Source organism: Rattus norvegicus, chromosome 15, assembly GCF_021556685.1.
Source record: "Rattus norvegicus strain SHRSP/BbbUtx chromosome 15, alternate assembly SHRSP_T2T, whole genome shotgun sequence".
NCBI classification, from domain to species: domain Eukaryota; kingdom Metazoa; phylum Chordata; class Mammalia; order Rodentia; family Muridae; genus Rattus; species Rattus norvegicus.
This window is the reverse complement of record NC_141548.1, coordinates 15,190,846-15,208,322: the sequence shown is the minus strand read 5'-3', so window position 1 is coordinate 15,208,322 and position 17,477 is coordinate 15,190,846. Positions and strand designations below refer to the sequence as shown.

General features: G+C 41.5%; 1 protein-coding gene across 1 annotated transcript in view; it reads left to right on the top strand.

The window, feature by feature from the left end:
- Window positions 1-329: 329 nt before the first annotated feature.
- The window catches only part of Synpr (synaptoporin), a 326,780-nt gene continuing 309,632 nt past the window's right edge, over window positions 330-17,477 (top strand). Inside the window, exons 1-2 of the mRNA XM_087586532.1 lie at window positions 330-715; window positions 850-915. Coding sequence (XP_087442658.1) covers window positions 698-715; window positions 850-915 — 84 coding nt within the window. The 5' untranslated portion in view covers window positions 330-697. The remainder of the gene's footprint in view (window positions 716-849; window positions 916-17,477) is intronic.

Below are 17,477 nucleotides of genomic sequence, written 5' to 3'. Positions count from 1 at the left end.
AGACTACACCCCAGTTTCCTCCCAGCTCCTACTTCCTGGAAGGGACATAGCAGTATATTGTCCCAGACTGGACCCCAGAATCTGAAACCGTCTAGCCACAAGAAGCCTTTCCATGCAGGCTTTGGATAATGACTGGAATGATCTATGGTGGCTTTGTCATAGAGAAGTCACTAGAGTGAATGCGTGTCTCCCCTGACATTGGGTGCTCTTTTCTTACCGGAAGCCCCTAACTTCTCTTGCAGCCAGCAGCCTTCTTGATGAGGACATTAGTCCACTGTTGCCAGCCAGCAGCCCCAAAGTTTCCCCGGAGCCTAGAGCAGCTTTTGCGTCCGCACGGGGTCTGGACCAATGTGAGAGGGTTGTGCTTAGCCCACCCGGACGCCCTCCCCCGTGGAGCGTGCGGTTGGCCAATGACAGCCTGGCCCTGATGGCTTGGCTTTCTCCCCTCCTCTGTTGCTGCTCCCCAGCCCACTCTGCCCCGCCCACCCCTCTCTGGCTGGGCTTGCCTCCCGCTCAGCTAGCTTAGCGAGCGCAAAGCGCTGACGAGCCCCGGAGCTGGCACAGGCAGTCAGCGCTCTCCGCCTGGGTCCCAGGTCAGCTGCTCACCGCCTGAAGTGGCTTCTGACCCTAGGAGCTGTGGGTCACACGAACTTCCTGAAGGGAACCGGTGCGAGAGAAGACAGAGTAAGGGCGAGCCATGGACCCTGTGAGCCAGGTAGAACTGAACAGGACAGGCAGGGTGGTTGGCCTAGGATTGGGGAATGCCAGGGACGCCGATATACTGGACAGGTGTTCCCAGCCTTCTGCTCATACTTTTTACTTTCTCTCCCATCTCTCGTTCATCCGTAGCTGGCCTCTGCGGGAACCTTTCGGGCACTGAAGGAACCCCTTGCCTTCCTGCGAGCCCTGGAGTTGGTGAGTAGCTGGCAGGCATCTAGCTGCCAGGTAGAAAGAGGTCAAGTGGGGCGCTCTCTGCCCGGTTCTGTTCATAGCCAAGGGTCGAGCCTCCTCCTATTCTGCCTGCTCCAGAGGTGCGGTTCTGGGGCTACTAGACAGGGTAGAGGTCACATTGGGATTCCAGGTGAAATGTAGATGCATTTATGCAGGAGCTCGAATCAATTCCCTTTGCAGCTTGCTGGCCAGTAGGGTCTGGTCCGGGAAGCAGAGGAGGTGGGATTGAGGAGAAGCCTTCACAGAGCTCTCTTCAGTACACTTGTGAGCCCTAGACCAGACTGGGTAGGGAACCATTACAGAGGAGAGCTGCAAGGACTTGTCCAAGCTGGAAAAGTTGGTCAGCACTCGGACAGCTTCTGTTTTCTGTGTGGATACTCAGATCGCTGAGACTCACTGACTAGAAGCTCCAGCTACAGTATACTCCAGGAGGCTTTAGAGAGAGGATAGTATAAGTGAGGAGGACTTCCCTAGTATCATCTTTCTACCGTGGCTACTGTTTTTTTTTGTTGTTGTTGTTTGTTTGTTTGTTTGTTTGTTTTTTTCTTTTTTTTTTTTCAGTCGAATCCTTGATAAGCTTTCTCTAGGGTTTGGGCTGTGGGAACTTATATTGCGTCTCTGAATCGTTTCTGATTTAAAAAGCCACCTCAAGAGTCCTGTGATAATCTGTCTGTAGATGGGAGCAAGGCACGAAAATGGTTACTCACGAGGCCTCATGGAGCAATGCCAATGTTGTTGGCTGGAATGACAGTTATCCGGAGTGAAGTCTACAGGTCACACATTTCGTCTTGCTGGGAGCTCTGGAAGGCTAGAGAAGCCATCTGAACAGAAAGTTCAAAGCCCGTCATGTGGCATTAATCACAGGCGATAACATGGACCAGCTAGGAAATTATGTAAGAGCCTGTTCTGTGCTTCAGACTCGGAGAGAAGGGTGTGTGTCTGGCTTTCACTACACAAGTGTGATGCATGTTTACCTCACAGTCTAGTGGTAATCACATCTTCCCTGTGAATTGACCTGAACCACAATGCTCGATTGGATCAGTTTAACCTCTTCAAGAAAGTTCTTTAGGAAGGCTCCAGCTACTGGCTTTCAATTGGCTATTCTGATACTATATTCTCTCTCTCTCTCTCTCTCTCTCTCTCTCTCTCTCTCATATGTGTGTGTGTCTGTGTGTCTGTGTGTCTGTGTGTCTGTGTGTACATGAAGGCCATGGTTAGTGCACATGTGGAGGTCAGAGGACAACATATAAGATTTGGTTCTCTCATATGTTTGTTCACTTATATGGATTCCTGGGATTGAACTCAGACTGTGAGGTTTGGCAGAAAGTGCGTTTATCAGCTGTAAAATGACATGGCAGCCGTAATATTGGTTGGTTGGTTTTGCTTTTTTTCCTTGTGGCCAAGTCAGGCAAACCTACTCTACTCACAGTTGAAAGACCTTTCAGCTGTCTTCCTTAACCCCTGTCTCACATTCATTAACTTAGTCATCAACTATAACATCTTGTGAAGGCATAGCTTTTTAAAAAATCAAAATAAGACTTTAGTTGTCAACTTATCCCCTCAAAGTTCAGAAACCTGACATCGTGTTCTGATAGAACATATGACTATCTCACATTGTCATTTACTTGGAATGTCCCTCATTCTTCAGCAGGAATTTTGCCCATCAAATAAGGTCTCTATTCATAGATTTCAAAAGCCTGGTCAATCTGAGTAAGTTTGCTTCGATAATAGCTTTCTGGACAGCAAATTAGAATGCTGGGAAGACGACATTTGTCAACCATCGTTCAAAACAAACCCCTGTGGTTAATCCTCAAATGCATCAATGCTGAAGAAGCAAGAGTCTGGGTCACACTGTCTCTCCAAAGCTCAGAGTCACTGCTATTTACCCCAGTGACTTTGTCTCTCTTCACGTTCCAGGCCTAAAGGAGATGTTTGTTCTTAACTAAAACATTAACTCCTCAGTAAAGACCGTCCCATACTCCTCCCCATTTCTTACCCCTAAACTGAGTGACTCACATCACTCTCTGGGCTTCTGTTACTTATTGGTCTATTATTATCTATATGTTATCTATTATTATCTATTCATAAGGAGCATCACACTGCATTGTATTGTACTATAGGCCATTTTGCCTCTAGACAGGGATAACAGCACTTGGCAGGTGAAGAGCTGATATACCCTTGTGTGTGTGCAGTGACATGTGTAGCTGCTCTGAGACATATGCACCCTATATGCAGATGACAGTGACATCAGGAGGAAGTATAGTTTCTGGTACAATACATATTTGTTCTGTCTCTGTGTCTTCTACTAGTCCCATTCAGAACATGTGGTGAACAGTGGGCGATCTGGAAAACTGTCCATTGGCAACGATAGAGCACTCACCATAGCCAGTTTCTCGTCCTTTGTAGAAGTCGACAAAGTGATAGAAAGTGGCTTTGAGGCTGAGAGTCTCCAGTCTTTAAGCTATAATCCTTGTCAGCATCTATAGTCATGGAAATGAGGTCCACAAGAAGATGTGTGCTTCTGTAGTCCTCTTGTTGCTGTAACAAATCTCCTTAAATCGAATACTTGTTATATCAGAAATATTTCTTTCCCACAGTTCTGACTGCTGAAAGCTTCAATCAAAGGTTGACAGACTCTGTGTCTGGCAAGAGCCCACTTTCTGGTTCACAGATGGCACCCTCCCTGTGTCCTCACCTGCCCCTTTTAAGGGCACCAGTGCTGTTCATGAGGTCTCTGACCTTGTGAGTGATCCGGGTCACAAATGTGCTACCATCCAATCGCCCTTTGGGTGATTAGGTTTCAACATGCAAAGATCGGGAAGCACACTTACATGTAAACCGCAGCAATGTGTTCAAGGATATTTATTACAACCTCATTTACAGTAGAAAAATAGAAACAACCATTAAATCATGTAGGGAAATACTTAAAGCTGAAATTTGTGCAAATAGTGAAATATGCTGCCACTAAAAACAATGAATTACGTTAAATATCTATTTACATGCAGGGTGATGCCCATATACTGTCTAAAATGAGTCCAGACATGGCGGTATGCAAGTGTACCCCAAGGACTAAGGAGGCTGGGGGAATCATCCTGGGATGCACGGTGGTATCCTGCTTCAAAACAATTTTTAAAAACAGAAAAGAAAGCAAATAAACTTTCTTTTTTTTAAACACTTCATAAAACTTTCAAAGGAGGAATAATATTCTCTCCATAAGTCTGCATGTAAATCACATAGTCCATCAGATATGTGTGTTACCTGCCCAGCCCAACATGCTCTCTACAGAACTACAGAGTGTGGGAGTGTGTCTGTGTGTTTCTGTGTGTTTTATACCAGCATGTAGGGAAGCATGACAATCCATAAAATTTAAGTAATAAATAGTGAATTTTTTTTGGACAAGATATAGTTTGGCAGTTAGTAGTAGAGAATGGGACAGGTTGAAGGAAAGTCATGAAGGTCAGAAGTACAGATATGTTACCTGTGCACAGTCATACATGTGAGTGCTTCTTAGAAACTCACGTTGTAAGACTTTTCCCATGTATGGACCATTCGAACTGATTCCCATGCAAACACATCCCCTTAGGGGGATGATACGTTTTATATGTTCTTTCCTTATGAAGAGCTTGTAGATGAAATAAATTTAAACTCTTAGTAACATAAAAAAGCATGGCAGGAAAGAGTCAGCTACTTTCCATCACTTCCTGGCAAAGCTTCTCCACCCTTGATCTCTTTTAAGGGATGGGGTGAGGAAACCGCCATTAACCCTTGAAAGCCAGAGATTCAAAACACAAATCTGAGTCCGGTCATTAATTTACTTTATTACATGATGAGAAATTATGTCCTATAAAGCTCTTAAACCATTATTTGGAAATGTTATAAAATATCCAATTTATCTAGTTTTTATGTTTTGAAAAGCCATGAACATATCATACCATCCAATCTTCTACTGGCCATTCTTATTTTGTTACTTCAGTACTGCTAATGGCCTCCTCTCTCTCTCCCTCTCCCTCTCCCTCTTCTCCTCTCTCTCCCCTCCCCTCCCCCTCCCCCCTCTTTCTGTATATATATATATGTGTACATACATAAATTTGTATATATATATATATTTATATATATATGTAAAAATTTGTTGCAAACACATTGCTTTCTTTCTTCTGCTATTTATAAGCTCTGGACTTACACCTTGGTTTTTGTGTAAGGTGGAGAGTGGACTCAACATGTTTGCGTTGTTCAGGACATACTAATGCTTTAAATGCTAGCCCTATTGGAACAGTTCTGGGACTTCTGGTCCCTAATGATGCTATGTGGCTTGCTTAGTCCCTTAGCACTTTGCTGCAGCTCTAAGAGTCTCTAGATTCTGCCCTTATGGAATCAACTTACTCCATTCCTCAAATCCTCATTCTCTGATATCCAGTGCTAATCATACTGTAAGTTGGCCACTACTCTGGACCTCACGTTTCTATTCTAGCTCCCATTTCTGTATCTTTACCTCCATCATGAGGCCAGCCCACCCAGAAATTTGGTCTATTTAAATGGTAGCACTAGGATTTATACAATCTCCACTTCCAAACCTAAATTCAAAGCTATGTTCTCCAAGAAACATCCCACCCGTTCTGCGTTCTTGCTATCAAGAGATAGCACACGTAATCCCTGGTATCAGTAACAATCAACTGATACCTATAACAGAGTGTAATATAACGATGGTCACACTTTCAAACTTCTAGAAAGAGAGGCGATAATAACTACATCCCTCTGAGAGCTCCGTAGGAAGTCTCATGAGCATGATGGTTTTGATGATGCCATCTTATCTTGGGGCTCAAAAATTCTAACTAACTCATTAGAACAAATCCAATAGGAATGCCAAAGCCAAGACTTGGCTGCCTCACTCCATGCTGTATTTTCTTTCAATGCTACAGTCTTCTCCCATTAGGAAAGTGCTCAGTGTCTTGGATCCCAAAGTTTCAAAGAAGTTTTAAAAGCCAATAGTGTCTTATTTTGTGGACCCATCAAGATACATATTTGAGACTTTTTCTGAAATTGCCAGGAATATCATTTTTTTAGCAAAAATTCAACAGCTATCCAACAAATATCTATTGTCTTATATTTGGCTTCATTTTTCTGCTCATCATTAGTTAACCAAGGAAGTTTTAATTAAAACCATCTTTTCACATAAAATATCTACAAGAGACTTTTATTATAAAGTCAATATTCTAATCACATTTTACTGTCATTCTCTTGCTTTGCATGATGAAGCAACCCCCCAATATAAACAAAATGATGAATTGTGATATAAAACATCAAAATCCTGAGTGGCACTCTGCCATTAAGGGCCCGATGCATTTGGAACTAAGTTAATGTGGTGGATTTAATTATAACCTTCTCATCTCTGACAAAATTGTGTTCAGTTGGAATATGAATGGACACATGCATGGTGCTTAGCTGCCCCCCAGAATTTAACACATAAGGCTTTTCTGAGTTTACTGAGGCAGATGGAGTGAGGCCCATCAGAACAGGGACAAATAATACAAGGAAATTTCTTTCAAGAGGATTCCAAGCTCTGCCTGCCACAGGTATAAAGTGAAGAGGAAAATAGTCATGTGTTAGTTCAAAAAAATTTCTAGACCTGCAAGAATCAGGACTTCTTAGTGTCTCTGTCTTCCGTGGGCTTTTTTCACTTCTGTTGCATTTATGCATATTCTTTTTCAGGTATTAACTTAGCCCTTTGGTAGGAATATGTTTCCTCACCTGGACATTGGAGAAAACACCCCTTGCCTGCCTCCCCACTGTGCCAGGAGTGTTAAAAGAAGCCATGCATGTAAAAGTGCATATTAAGCAAGGGTCCCGGCAGCAAAAGAATGTGACTCTGAGAGCAGCAGACTGCTGGATGGAGAGTGTGGCGGGGAACATGTGGTGAGGTGTGCAGTTTGGGAGCTTGAGCTCTACTCCCCTCAGGGCTGAACCCTTCTCTCTTAAACAGCCTCCACCCTTTAGCCTCTGCCTCAGACTCCTCAGAAGTCAAAAGTGTGAGTAAGACCCAGATGTGGGACATGGCTCAGCCAGCAAAATGCTTGTTTTGCAAGCATCAGGACCTATTTGTTCCCCCAAAGTCAGTCACGGTGGTGTGAACTTATAATCCCAGCACTGAGAGGGGGAGACAGGATGATCCTTGAGACTTGGTCTTCAATCAAATAGTGGAGAGATCTTGCCTCTAAAGAAATGAATGAATAAGTAAACAAGTAAACAAACAAACAAACAAATAAATAAATAAATAAATAAATAAATAAATAACTTTGAATGATGCTAAGACAAATATGCAAGGCTGCCCTCTTGTTTCCAAACATACTTGTGAGCACACACACATGCACACACATACAAACACATTATCCATTGATTCGCACATGTATGCGCACACACACACACATGAGGAGACATATGAAAGAAAAAGTTGAACATAACTCATCACCCAAGCAAACATGCACATGAGATAAGTCTGGATCACCCTTGCCAACCCCCTTTTCTGTTCTGCACATGTCTCATATTGCCTGGACATTTGAAAGTCCTGGTAATTAATGGTTTCTTGCTGATGAGGTGTCTTTCAAACATGCCAATTTCTCTGCTTAGAACATACTCCATTTCTCATCTTACCCAACCCCAACTGGCTAGTGAATTATTTTTCACTTGGGTGTCATTCTAGATAGGGAGGTGTTGCTCACTGACGTTGACATCTTGATGGTATCTAGAGCATACTTCCTCGTGATACATTTGCATTCTAGCCAAGATAGAATGTTGTCTTATTCATCTGCACATTCTAAAGATTTAGTGCAGCTCTTGGAATACAGAAAAGCTTACTCCAAGAACATCTACCAATCCTTCTATAGCTCCCAAGACCAAGGGTTTACTCACTATTCGGTGGAAGAGGTGAGGGAAGGAGGGAAGAAAGAAACAGAATGGAGGAAGAATAAATGAATTCTAGATAACACAGTCCTTTCCTGTAATCTGCTGTGAGGTAGAATTGCAAGGGCCTCATGGAAGTACATGATAAACTGTCAATCTTAGTTGTGAAAGAGATTACCTCACATAAACAGAGTGAAATGTGGATGAGAAAGGGGTATTATAGACCTTTTCACCATTTAGCAACATAGGAGAACCCTTATAAAAATAATAGGTAAGTGCTAAGTGACCCAAGCAGCAAGAGTCCATAGCATGGTGGCTGCCATTCCAGGATTTAGACACAGTCCTGCCTGCCTTCTCAGCATAGTCTCCTTGTGGATCTCACTCATTCTACCCAGGATTCTCATCTGACACCCTGAAGGAAGGGATTTGATTGCCTTGGCTGGTCATTTTTTTTTTTCAGTTTAACCCAACTGTCAACCCCAGGCCATATTCTAAGCCAATAAAGTAGCATATGGATTCATTGCCCATGGGTCAAATGTCCACTGTTATTCTGTCACTCATGGCCTGATTTTAAAGGATCATGAAAATCAAGCCACTCTCCTCTAGATCATCCTTTCTAATGGAGCAGTGAAAGGGACGATCTTTAAAGTTATGGCCATAACAAGCCCAGTGAAGGGTTTGGATACAGGTGTTAAAACTAGATGGTTTCCAACAGATGAATGGACAATGGAAATGGGGTGTGTGTGTGTGTGTAAGTATATGTGTTGTGTAGGTGTGTGTGGGTTTAAGTATATGTGGTGTGTATAAGTATGTGTTTTGTGTGTGTATGTCTGTGTAAGTATGTGTGGTGTTTGTGTAAGTATATGTGTGGTGTGTGGTATGGTGTGTGTATGTATGGGTGTGTGGGGTGTATGTGTAGTGTGAAGTGTGTTTGTTGGTGTGATAGAAAACAGAAAATATGAAGAAACATCATTTGCTTGCTTTGTGTGCTAAATGCTGTCTGCTTAATGAAGGAGAACAAGGATTAGTTGATATGCAAAATTCACCTAAGATCTGAAAAAATATGCATTTTGAGTCAGCCATGTACTAGAGTTTGGGCCATTTAATTTAGTTTAATTTAATTTAATTTAATTTTTTTTAAGTTGTGATGTCTTTACATGGGTATCATAAGTGTCACATCATTTGCTTGCTTGTAGGGGTTACATGTTAGCAAAACCTTTAGCAGTGTCTGACCTGTACCACAGCTATGGGACTGTAACTGGGGAAGACCTTGTTGAAGATGCTGCTATACTTACAATTGCAATGAACTCTCTCTAGACTTCTAGATTTGTATAAACACAGTTTTCACAGTATTACACTAGTAATTAATGATGCTTTGTGTGTGTGTGTGTGTGTGTGTGTGTGTGTGTGTGTGTGTGTGTGTGTTTCTATTATCTTCCCACTGGAACAAGGTGCATGGTGAGGCAACCATAAGCCATAATATTCTAATAGTGTTAATTCTAATATGTAGATAAAAACAGCTTTCTAATTGTTGTCAGTGACTTATGTGATTTCTTATTACATTCTGAGGGCTACTTAATAGACTTGCTTACAAATTGGGTGCTCAAATCATTTTCCTAAATTCAGATAACAAGTAAATCACAAAGGATGTGAATATGACTGGACACCAAACTCCATGTTCTGGATCATCTTCCTCAATTCTCTCCATTACTAGAGACTCCTCATTCATGCACAGGTGTCAATGATTTCCCCCACTGAAAACAATAATAAAAAAAGATGTGAATCTATAACTGTATCTATCATTTATTAATAAAATACAAGGCTTTAAGAAGTTTACATTTTTCTTCTCATTCTTAATTCAGTTCCATTTCTACTAACAAAGAAACCAGAAAATGAAGCAAAATTTAAATGCTATGTGTCCTAAAATAACTTTTCATGGAATTCTTATTGCTCAAAAAGATTCCTGTTTCTTCAGAAAATTTTATTTATCTTGTATATCTTATAGAATATTCATTTACTAGCCCACTCCCTAAGGAAAAGCAAATTCAGAAATCTGTTATGGACATATGCCTAGGAAGGCATCTGAGGAATTCAGAAAATCTCTAGATCCTTAGCAAAGTTATAAACACTTAAATTCCTTTGGATGTTTGGGAATTTACTTAAGCCAAATGAGTCCCCATCACTGGTGATGGGAAATGCATGAATTTTGTCTGCTTCCTGCACTTGAGAACTGAGGCTCCTTAGATTCGTTATTTGAAGAATGAGTGTGCCAAACGTGAGGAGATTCCTCTGTGGTGTTAACAGGACGTACTCACCCATCCATCTGCTCGAGCGTAGACTGCTTGTCTCCGCTTTTGTACCATGACTTCACCTGATGGTTTTGCTTGTACCTGATGGACAGATTGTTGACATGCTGGAATCCTTCCTGAAGTAGAGGGCCAAAGTTACAAAGGGAAAAAGACTGGGATTGAATAATAGTTCTGGATGCCTGGCAGGTGCTCGCCCATGATTAGAGTGAAGCATGGAGATCCCGAGGAACACTGCACCTGGACAGGAGGTGACTGGCTAGAGATTATAATATGATTCAGAATGTGCTGACGGGCCAGGTATGATGGTATATGCATTTAGTTTCAGACCTCAGAAGGCAGAAACGATTTCTGTGAGGTTGAGGCCAGCCTGGTCTATAATGGGAATTGTAGACTAGCATATATATATATATATATATATATATATATATTAGAGATACATAGTGGGATCTTGACTAAAAAACGAAAATAAATGTGCTCCCCAGGGAATGTTGGCCCATATCAGTCAATAAGGGCAAATGGAACAGAGATGATGGAGGAGGGGAGAGGTGGTGGTAGGAGTCAGGGGGTTAAGAAGCCCTGTGAATACGTATGATAATGGCAACACACCAGGAACAGCTTTGGGTCAACTTTACTTGGGGCAATTCAAGATTTATATAAGTTTTGGGCAGAAGGGTTATGAATATCTAGGGTGGCCAAATGTCATTGACTGAAGGCTTAAGATACTGAGGTAATGTTTCCTCATTACCATGGGGAAACATTTCAGATGTTAGCTGAACTTGTTTTTATCAGGAGAAAAAAAGTTGAACCCGAATCCTTAACCAAATCTGCTATGTGACGTTCCACAGGTAGAGATGTGTGGGGGTTAAGGTTAGAGAAGGGGAAGCCTTGCAGTCCTCCGTTTTCTGCAGAGCCCAGAAGAATAACTAGACAACGTCGACTTCGACCTCAACAGCAGGGCAACAAAACCATGCTGGGTTTGGTACAACTTTGATGTGAACCGCCAACCTTGGATATGTTCACGCACAAGTCAACTTCACCGAACCTCCAGTTTCTTAGGGATTTTCACCTACATCCAAGATATGTTTAAAAATTTCATAAATAGCGAAGAGTCCTTGAGCAGACTCCTATACCACTTTTTCAATTCTAACAGGGGATGGCATTTAGAATATAAAAGTATGGACTGAAATATGAAGGTTCTCATTCAGAGGTTCAGTAATGATGACTATCCCTAAACCTAGAAATTAAACTTGGTTCAGGAATGCTGTCAGTGTTAGCGTACTTGTCTAGTGTCAATTTAATCTTCAGCCTTAAAAGCACAGAAACAAAAACATCAAAACAAATGAAAACTAGGACCAGCTACCCTGGGAATTTTTCCCATGGGACAATGCCCCATTGGCTGCCATTAATAATCATCTCTACTGCAGTTATTTGAGGATGTGGGGAAGGTCTGTTTTCATGAGTCATAGATAATGAATGAGGTTTACTCAAGAACTTTCACTGTTAGACGTTTCAATTCCATTTATAAAGCAATTGAAAGAAAAGCACAATTGTTCATGAGGTCACCAGCATCACTCGTGCATTTATATTTGAAATTGATTTTAAAGTATATATGCAGTCTGGCGAGATGGCCCAATGATTAACAGCGTTTGTTGTATACCGTGGGGACCTGAGCTTGAATCCTGGTACCCAAGTATCAAGCCAGTATGGTCTTTGCATGCTTGCAACCATACTTAGCACCATAGCTGGGAGATGAGACAAGGAATTAATGGAATTAATGGGGCTTGCCTGGTGTGTGTGTGTGTGTGTGTGTGTGTGTGTGTGTGTGTGTGTGTGTGTGTATGTGTGTGTGTGTGTGTGACAGAGAGAGAGAGAGAGAGAGAGAGAGAGAGAGAGAGGGAGGGAGGGAGAGAGAGAGAGAGAGAGAGAGAGAGAGAGAGAGATACAACATTGATTTTTAACAAGACAACTAGGGCAACTCTGCCCCTAATAGATAGATGCCACAGGCTACAAATTCCAGTGCCAGACATGGGTACTTCTTTTGAAGGTGTTGGACAATGGAATCACACAGACCTCAAATACTGCAGGATATTGCCATTGTTCTTTGTTACCCTGCAGATGTTGGTTGTAATATGCTGTTGCTGAAGACACCACATACTTGAGTCATTGAACATGATGACGTCAAGCCGGTATGGACCTGGATGCTTCTTACCCATTAGCTAGCTTCCACAGTGCTGAAAGGTGGCAAGATACTGGAGGAGAAAATAACCATCAGCTACCCCCTGCTATGAACTCTGTGAGCTCCAACAGTGACTGACCTGACACGAGAGGCCCACGGGTTCAATGTGCTATGAACATGATGGTAGTAACCCAACACTTTCTAATTGGATTTAAGTCCTGTCCTATATATTGAAACTCATACTTGGAACCATTTTCCAACAAAGAACTTATGGCTATATATGCCACGGGTGCCAGGAGAACACCTACTATTCCAGAGGACCTATTATGTTCCTAAATAAATGTAGTATTAAACCACCTTCTAATGATGTTTAATTATACCCATTGATCAATCTCAATCGGCATCTAGAGAAGTTTCTATTTAGTGATTATCAACAAATGCAGAAAATAAGAAATTTCAGAATGCTTAGCTCTAAAGTGAATGTATATGTTTGTATAATGATATATATTTTATATTATATGTTATATGTTATACATTATACATTATATATTATATATTGCACCCTCCCTTGCAAGGCTCCAAGATCCTTGTAGAAGATCAGGTGGAAAGAGTGTAAAAACAGGAGGCAGTGATGGCTACAAGGAAACAAGACACAGCAGGGTAGCGGCACATATGAACTCACAGTGGTTATGGCAGAATATCCAAAACCTGTGCAAACCCAAACCAGACAAAATTCCAGCATGGAGAGAAAAGTCGGGTGCCCAGTCCCACCCCTAACCTGGAGTGATTGGCAATTACTTGCTGCCGGGGATAAAGGGATCGGTGTTCTTTAAGGTTATAGCACCCATTACTAAACCATGTTTCAGAGGAAGGTGAGACATCCAAGAATATTTGGGCATCACAAATTGGGCTTGAAAGGTGTTTTTTAAAGAAAGACACAAGGTTAGACTCAGGAAGGGGAAGTAGATCTGTGAAAAATATGGAGTAAATAGAATCAAAATATGTGTACACAAGTTAAAACTCCAAAGAAAAAATGTTAAAGGTGATGAAGTGCTGTGCTGTGTGTAAAATTGACAGTAGATTGAACATTAGAAAATAACATGTTTAGTAACAGAAGTAGGAGCTTTGAGGAGTACATAGTGTTCTTTATTTCTCTCGCCTTCCAATGTGCAAAGCTTGGCCCATTCTGTCTTCATTCAAGTCTTACAGTGGCCTTCTAAAGTACATTTGCTCAGTAATACAGTTGGTGGTGACCGTGAAGGATCTTCAGCCCACTCTGTGTGATCTCCTGCCCATCTTGTGCATGCTATGGTGCCAAACATACCAAATAGATTGGTGCTTGCATTTGAAAGTAGGTGGTGGTAGACCCATATTAGAACCATTTTATACACTCACGATACACCTATTAATTAAAATCTCAAAATAAGCAAAAGCCAACAAGTAAATATTACCCAATGTTCTGCTGAGAGGTAACTGGGCTAATATTTTGAACATACATTTTAAGGTACTTTTGAGTAGACATGCATTTTTTTCCTCTGAAATGATATGCTGATTTCCAGACCATGCAGCAACGTGAGTGTATTTTATTCCATGACAGTTGCTAAAACAGGCTTTAGCACAAGTGATAATGTGACCGTCTTGGCCTGTATACATAAACCATTCTATGAAGTCCAGTGATAAAATCACCCAAGGATACATTCCTAAAACCTATCTCAGACATTAAGTAATGCCTGGTTATATCATAAATCACAGAAATTTATAATTGCAAAGTTTTGAAGGCCAAAGCTTTGAGATCAGGGTGTGTAAAAAAAATCGTTTCATAGGTCACGAGGAGGAGTCTAACCTGTACTCTTCTCCAAATCCTACTGCTTTAATGGAAGTCTTTCGTGTTTTTTGTTTTATGGATGATTCAGCCCTCTGGTCTCTGCCTTCTTTCTATGACACTGTGTGTGTGTGTGTGTGTGTGTGTGTGTGTGTGTGTGTGTATGATGCCAGTCATATGTCACGCAGAATTAGGAGCTTACTCTTTAACTCTACTATCACAACTATCTCCACCTTTATCTGCTTGATTTTGTTTCCAAACAAAGTCACATTCTGAAGTGCTAGAGTTAGGATTTCAGCATAGGAACCCTCCTTTGAGAATGGAAAGATCTAGCTCCCTCAATAGTAGAGGAGACTTAGAATAGGGACTATTTGTCACATGTCTTCTTCTCTTTAGACAGTGTAAATTATGCGTCCATACTGTGGCACCCAGTGCAGGTTATGGAAATAAAATGCCTCCCTCCATAACTTCAACAACTGTGTACTGTGATAGTGAGTGCTTGTTGCAGTGATTATCCCACTAAATCTATAAATCAGATAGTTTTCAAAGGCTTATTTTTATTCTTTGAAAAACCTTTGAGGATCCCTGTAAAAGATACATACTTCTGGGCCTCTAATACAGTTAACTTTGGTTTTTTTTATTTTTTTAATATATGTGTGTGTGTGTGTGTGTGTGTGTGTGTGTTGTATGTGCCAATGCATGTTCCTATGCACATATGAAGACTGGAGGAGGGCTTTGGGATTCCTACTCTATCATGCCATTCCTGCCTTAGTCCCTTGAGACGAGTCTGTCACTGAACCTAAGGCTAATATCCTCTTTTTTTTTGTACCTCGTAGTGCTGTATTACACACACACACACACACACACACACACACACACACTCACTCACAAATATCCTATTTTTTTACATGGGTTCCTAGGATTCCAAGGTTGAAATTCTTATGTTTGCACAGTGAGCAATGTTGCCTACCAATAAATCTTTACAACACCCTTTATGCCAGTTTTTAGTTGGAGAATGCTCAAAGTGCTATATGTTTTAAAGATATTTGAAAAAAAAATGACCAACTTGACCTCCAATATTATGGTTCTGGAGAGATCATTGCCAGTCACACATTTTTCTAACATGATATGAAGTCTAGTTGAATCATTGCTTTCTTGATCTTGCACTGAAATTGCACATTTTCTTTTCATGGAGATTGTATTCTGGGTTTACTTTGGAAATACACAAGCAAACAATTGATTTACGAGGCAGTAGCCTCAGCTGGCAAACACATGAAGTTGGTTGTTCACAGGAAGCTTTGGATGAGCTCCTGGTTTTAATTCTGTAGGTCATGTCATGACTCCACTAACGGAAATTATTTAGAATTTTGTGCCCTAGGTTGGCCAGAAAGTAATTATCTTCCTTTATTTGAGACATTGGCAGATATTCGTGTAGTTTTGATGACATTTCTGTCCACACTTGCTACTAGCTGAGATTATGAGTCCCTCTGCCTCTTCCTCACTCACTGCTGTATTTGTATATTGTTTTAGTTACTTTCTGTTGCCGTGATAAAACATCATGGCCAAAAATAACTTATGGAAGTAGTTTAATTTGGCTTATATTTCAGGAGGGATACAAGTCCGTCCTGACACAGAAGCATTGCAACAAATGGTAGGCATGGAGTAGGATGCTGAAAGTTTACATCCTCAACTGCAAACATAAAAACAGGGAGAGCAAACTCTATGTAGGGTGAGGTCTTAAGCTCTCAAAGCCCAAAGCCTGCCCCAGTGCAAGACTGCACCTCCTGAACCCCCTGAAATAGAACCAGCAAGTGGGGTCAAGTATTAAAATATTGGAGCCTAGGGGTTGGGGATTTAGCTCAGTGGTAGAGCGCTTGCCTAGTAAGCGCAAGGCCCTGGGTTCGGTCCCCAGCTCCGGGAAAAAAAAAAAAATATTGGAGCCTATGAGGGACATTCTCATTTAAACAACCACAGCCACCTTGGTCTCTTGTAATTTAGTAAGAGTTGTTGCCATTTATTTTACTCACTGTGCTGTTTTCTACATGTTGTGCCATTTAATTTAAATAGCTCCACTATAACAGTTAAATCTACATGACAGTCAGGGAGAAGCTTTCTTAACAATGATGTGTATTTGAGGATAGCAGAGCATTGGAGAGCACAGTGGTGAGAGAGAGTGTGCACCACAGTCAATTTGAGCATCACGAGGACGCTGGGACAAGGGGATGTTATTAAAGGCAAAAGGAAGAGGCTTGCAATAGATGTTTTGATAGAATCGTTCTGGGTATGTGACTTAATCATACATCTAGTGCTACTCCCAGGTAAGGAGTGGACAGCTGTCCTTGCAGAAGTACTGGTGAAAGATTGTGATGGCTTTTGTGCAAGCTATGGTTCTTGCAGTGTACTTTGTGCTGTTGTAGATTGGCAGTCAGTCACACAGAAGAATCCTTATGTCACGTTTCCAGCTTTGTATATGTGTTTGCTGATATCCATGCAAGTGACTCCAACATTCGCAAATCCATGTGTCTTCATTTTCCTTCTCTTTAGGAATGGAATGTGAGCCTTAGAAAAATGAAAAATGATCCAGTGTGCTCATGTGATAACAGCAGTGCTGCTATTTGATCCCAGGTCTGCTTGGCTTCCAGAAAGGACCCTTTGCGTTTGACTTAGCAGCAGTCAAGTTTTCATCCTCCCCTGGTGATCCAATTCGTATATAAAGAGCTGGTAGCCGTGAGGGGGAAGTGAACTAGAGGATGGATTGTCAGAACCTTATATTCTTCTCAGCTGGGTAATGAAAGCTGCCGTGGCCAGGCAAAGCAAATGCTTAGTCTATCCTTCGTCTCCAAAGAAGTCATTTTCTTTTGAGTTGGGGTCTCATGTGAACCTGGTTGGCATGGAAAATTTGCTGCACAGTTGAGGCTGCCCTTGAACTCCTGGCATTCCTGCTTGCCCCTTCCCAGCTGCCAAGAGTATGCCTCTGTGCTACTACCTCTGGCTCCAAAATCAGTTTTAGAACGTTTTATCTTGTTAGAACAGGAAATAAAGGTAGATTGATGTTTTACTTGAATTCAAGATATTTTATTTGTAGAAAGCAGGAGAAGCCTGGTTGCTTAGGCAAATGCTGTAATCCATTTAGAAAAGCAAGAGGATCGGGTATTCCCGATTTTCTGTTTTGTTTCCTCTTGGTTTTATGATGGAAAAATGATTGAAACAGAATGTTATCAGAGAGGGAGGGAGGGAAGGACACACACACACACAGAGAGAGAGAGAGAGAGAGAGAGAGAGAGAGAGAGAGACTTTTAAATATCACTCTTTCTACCAAAGAAGA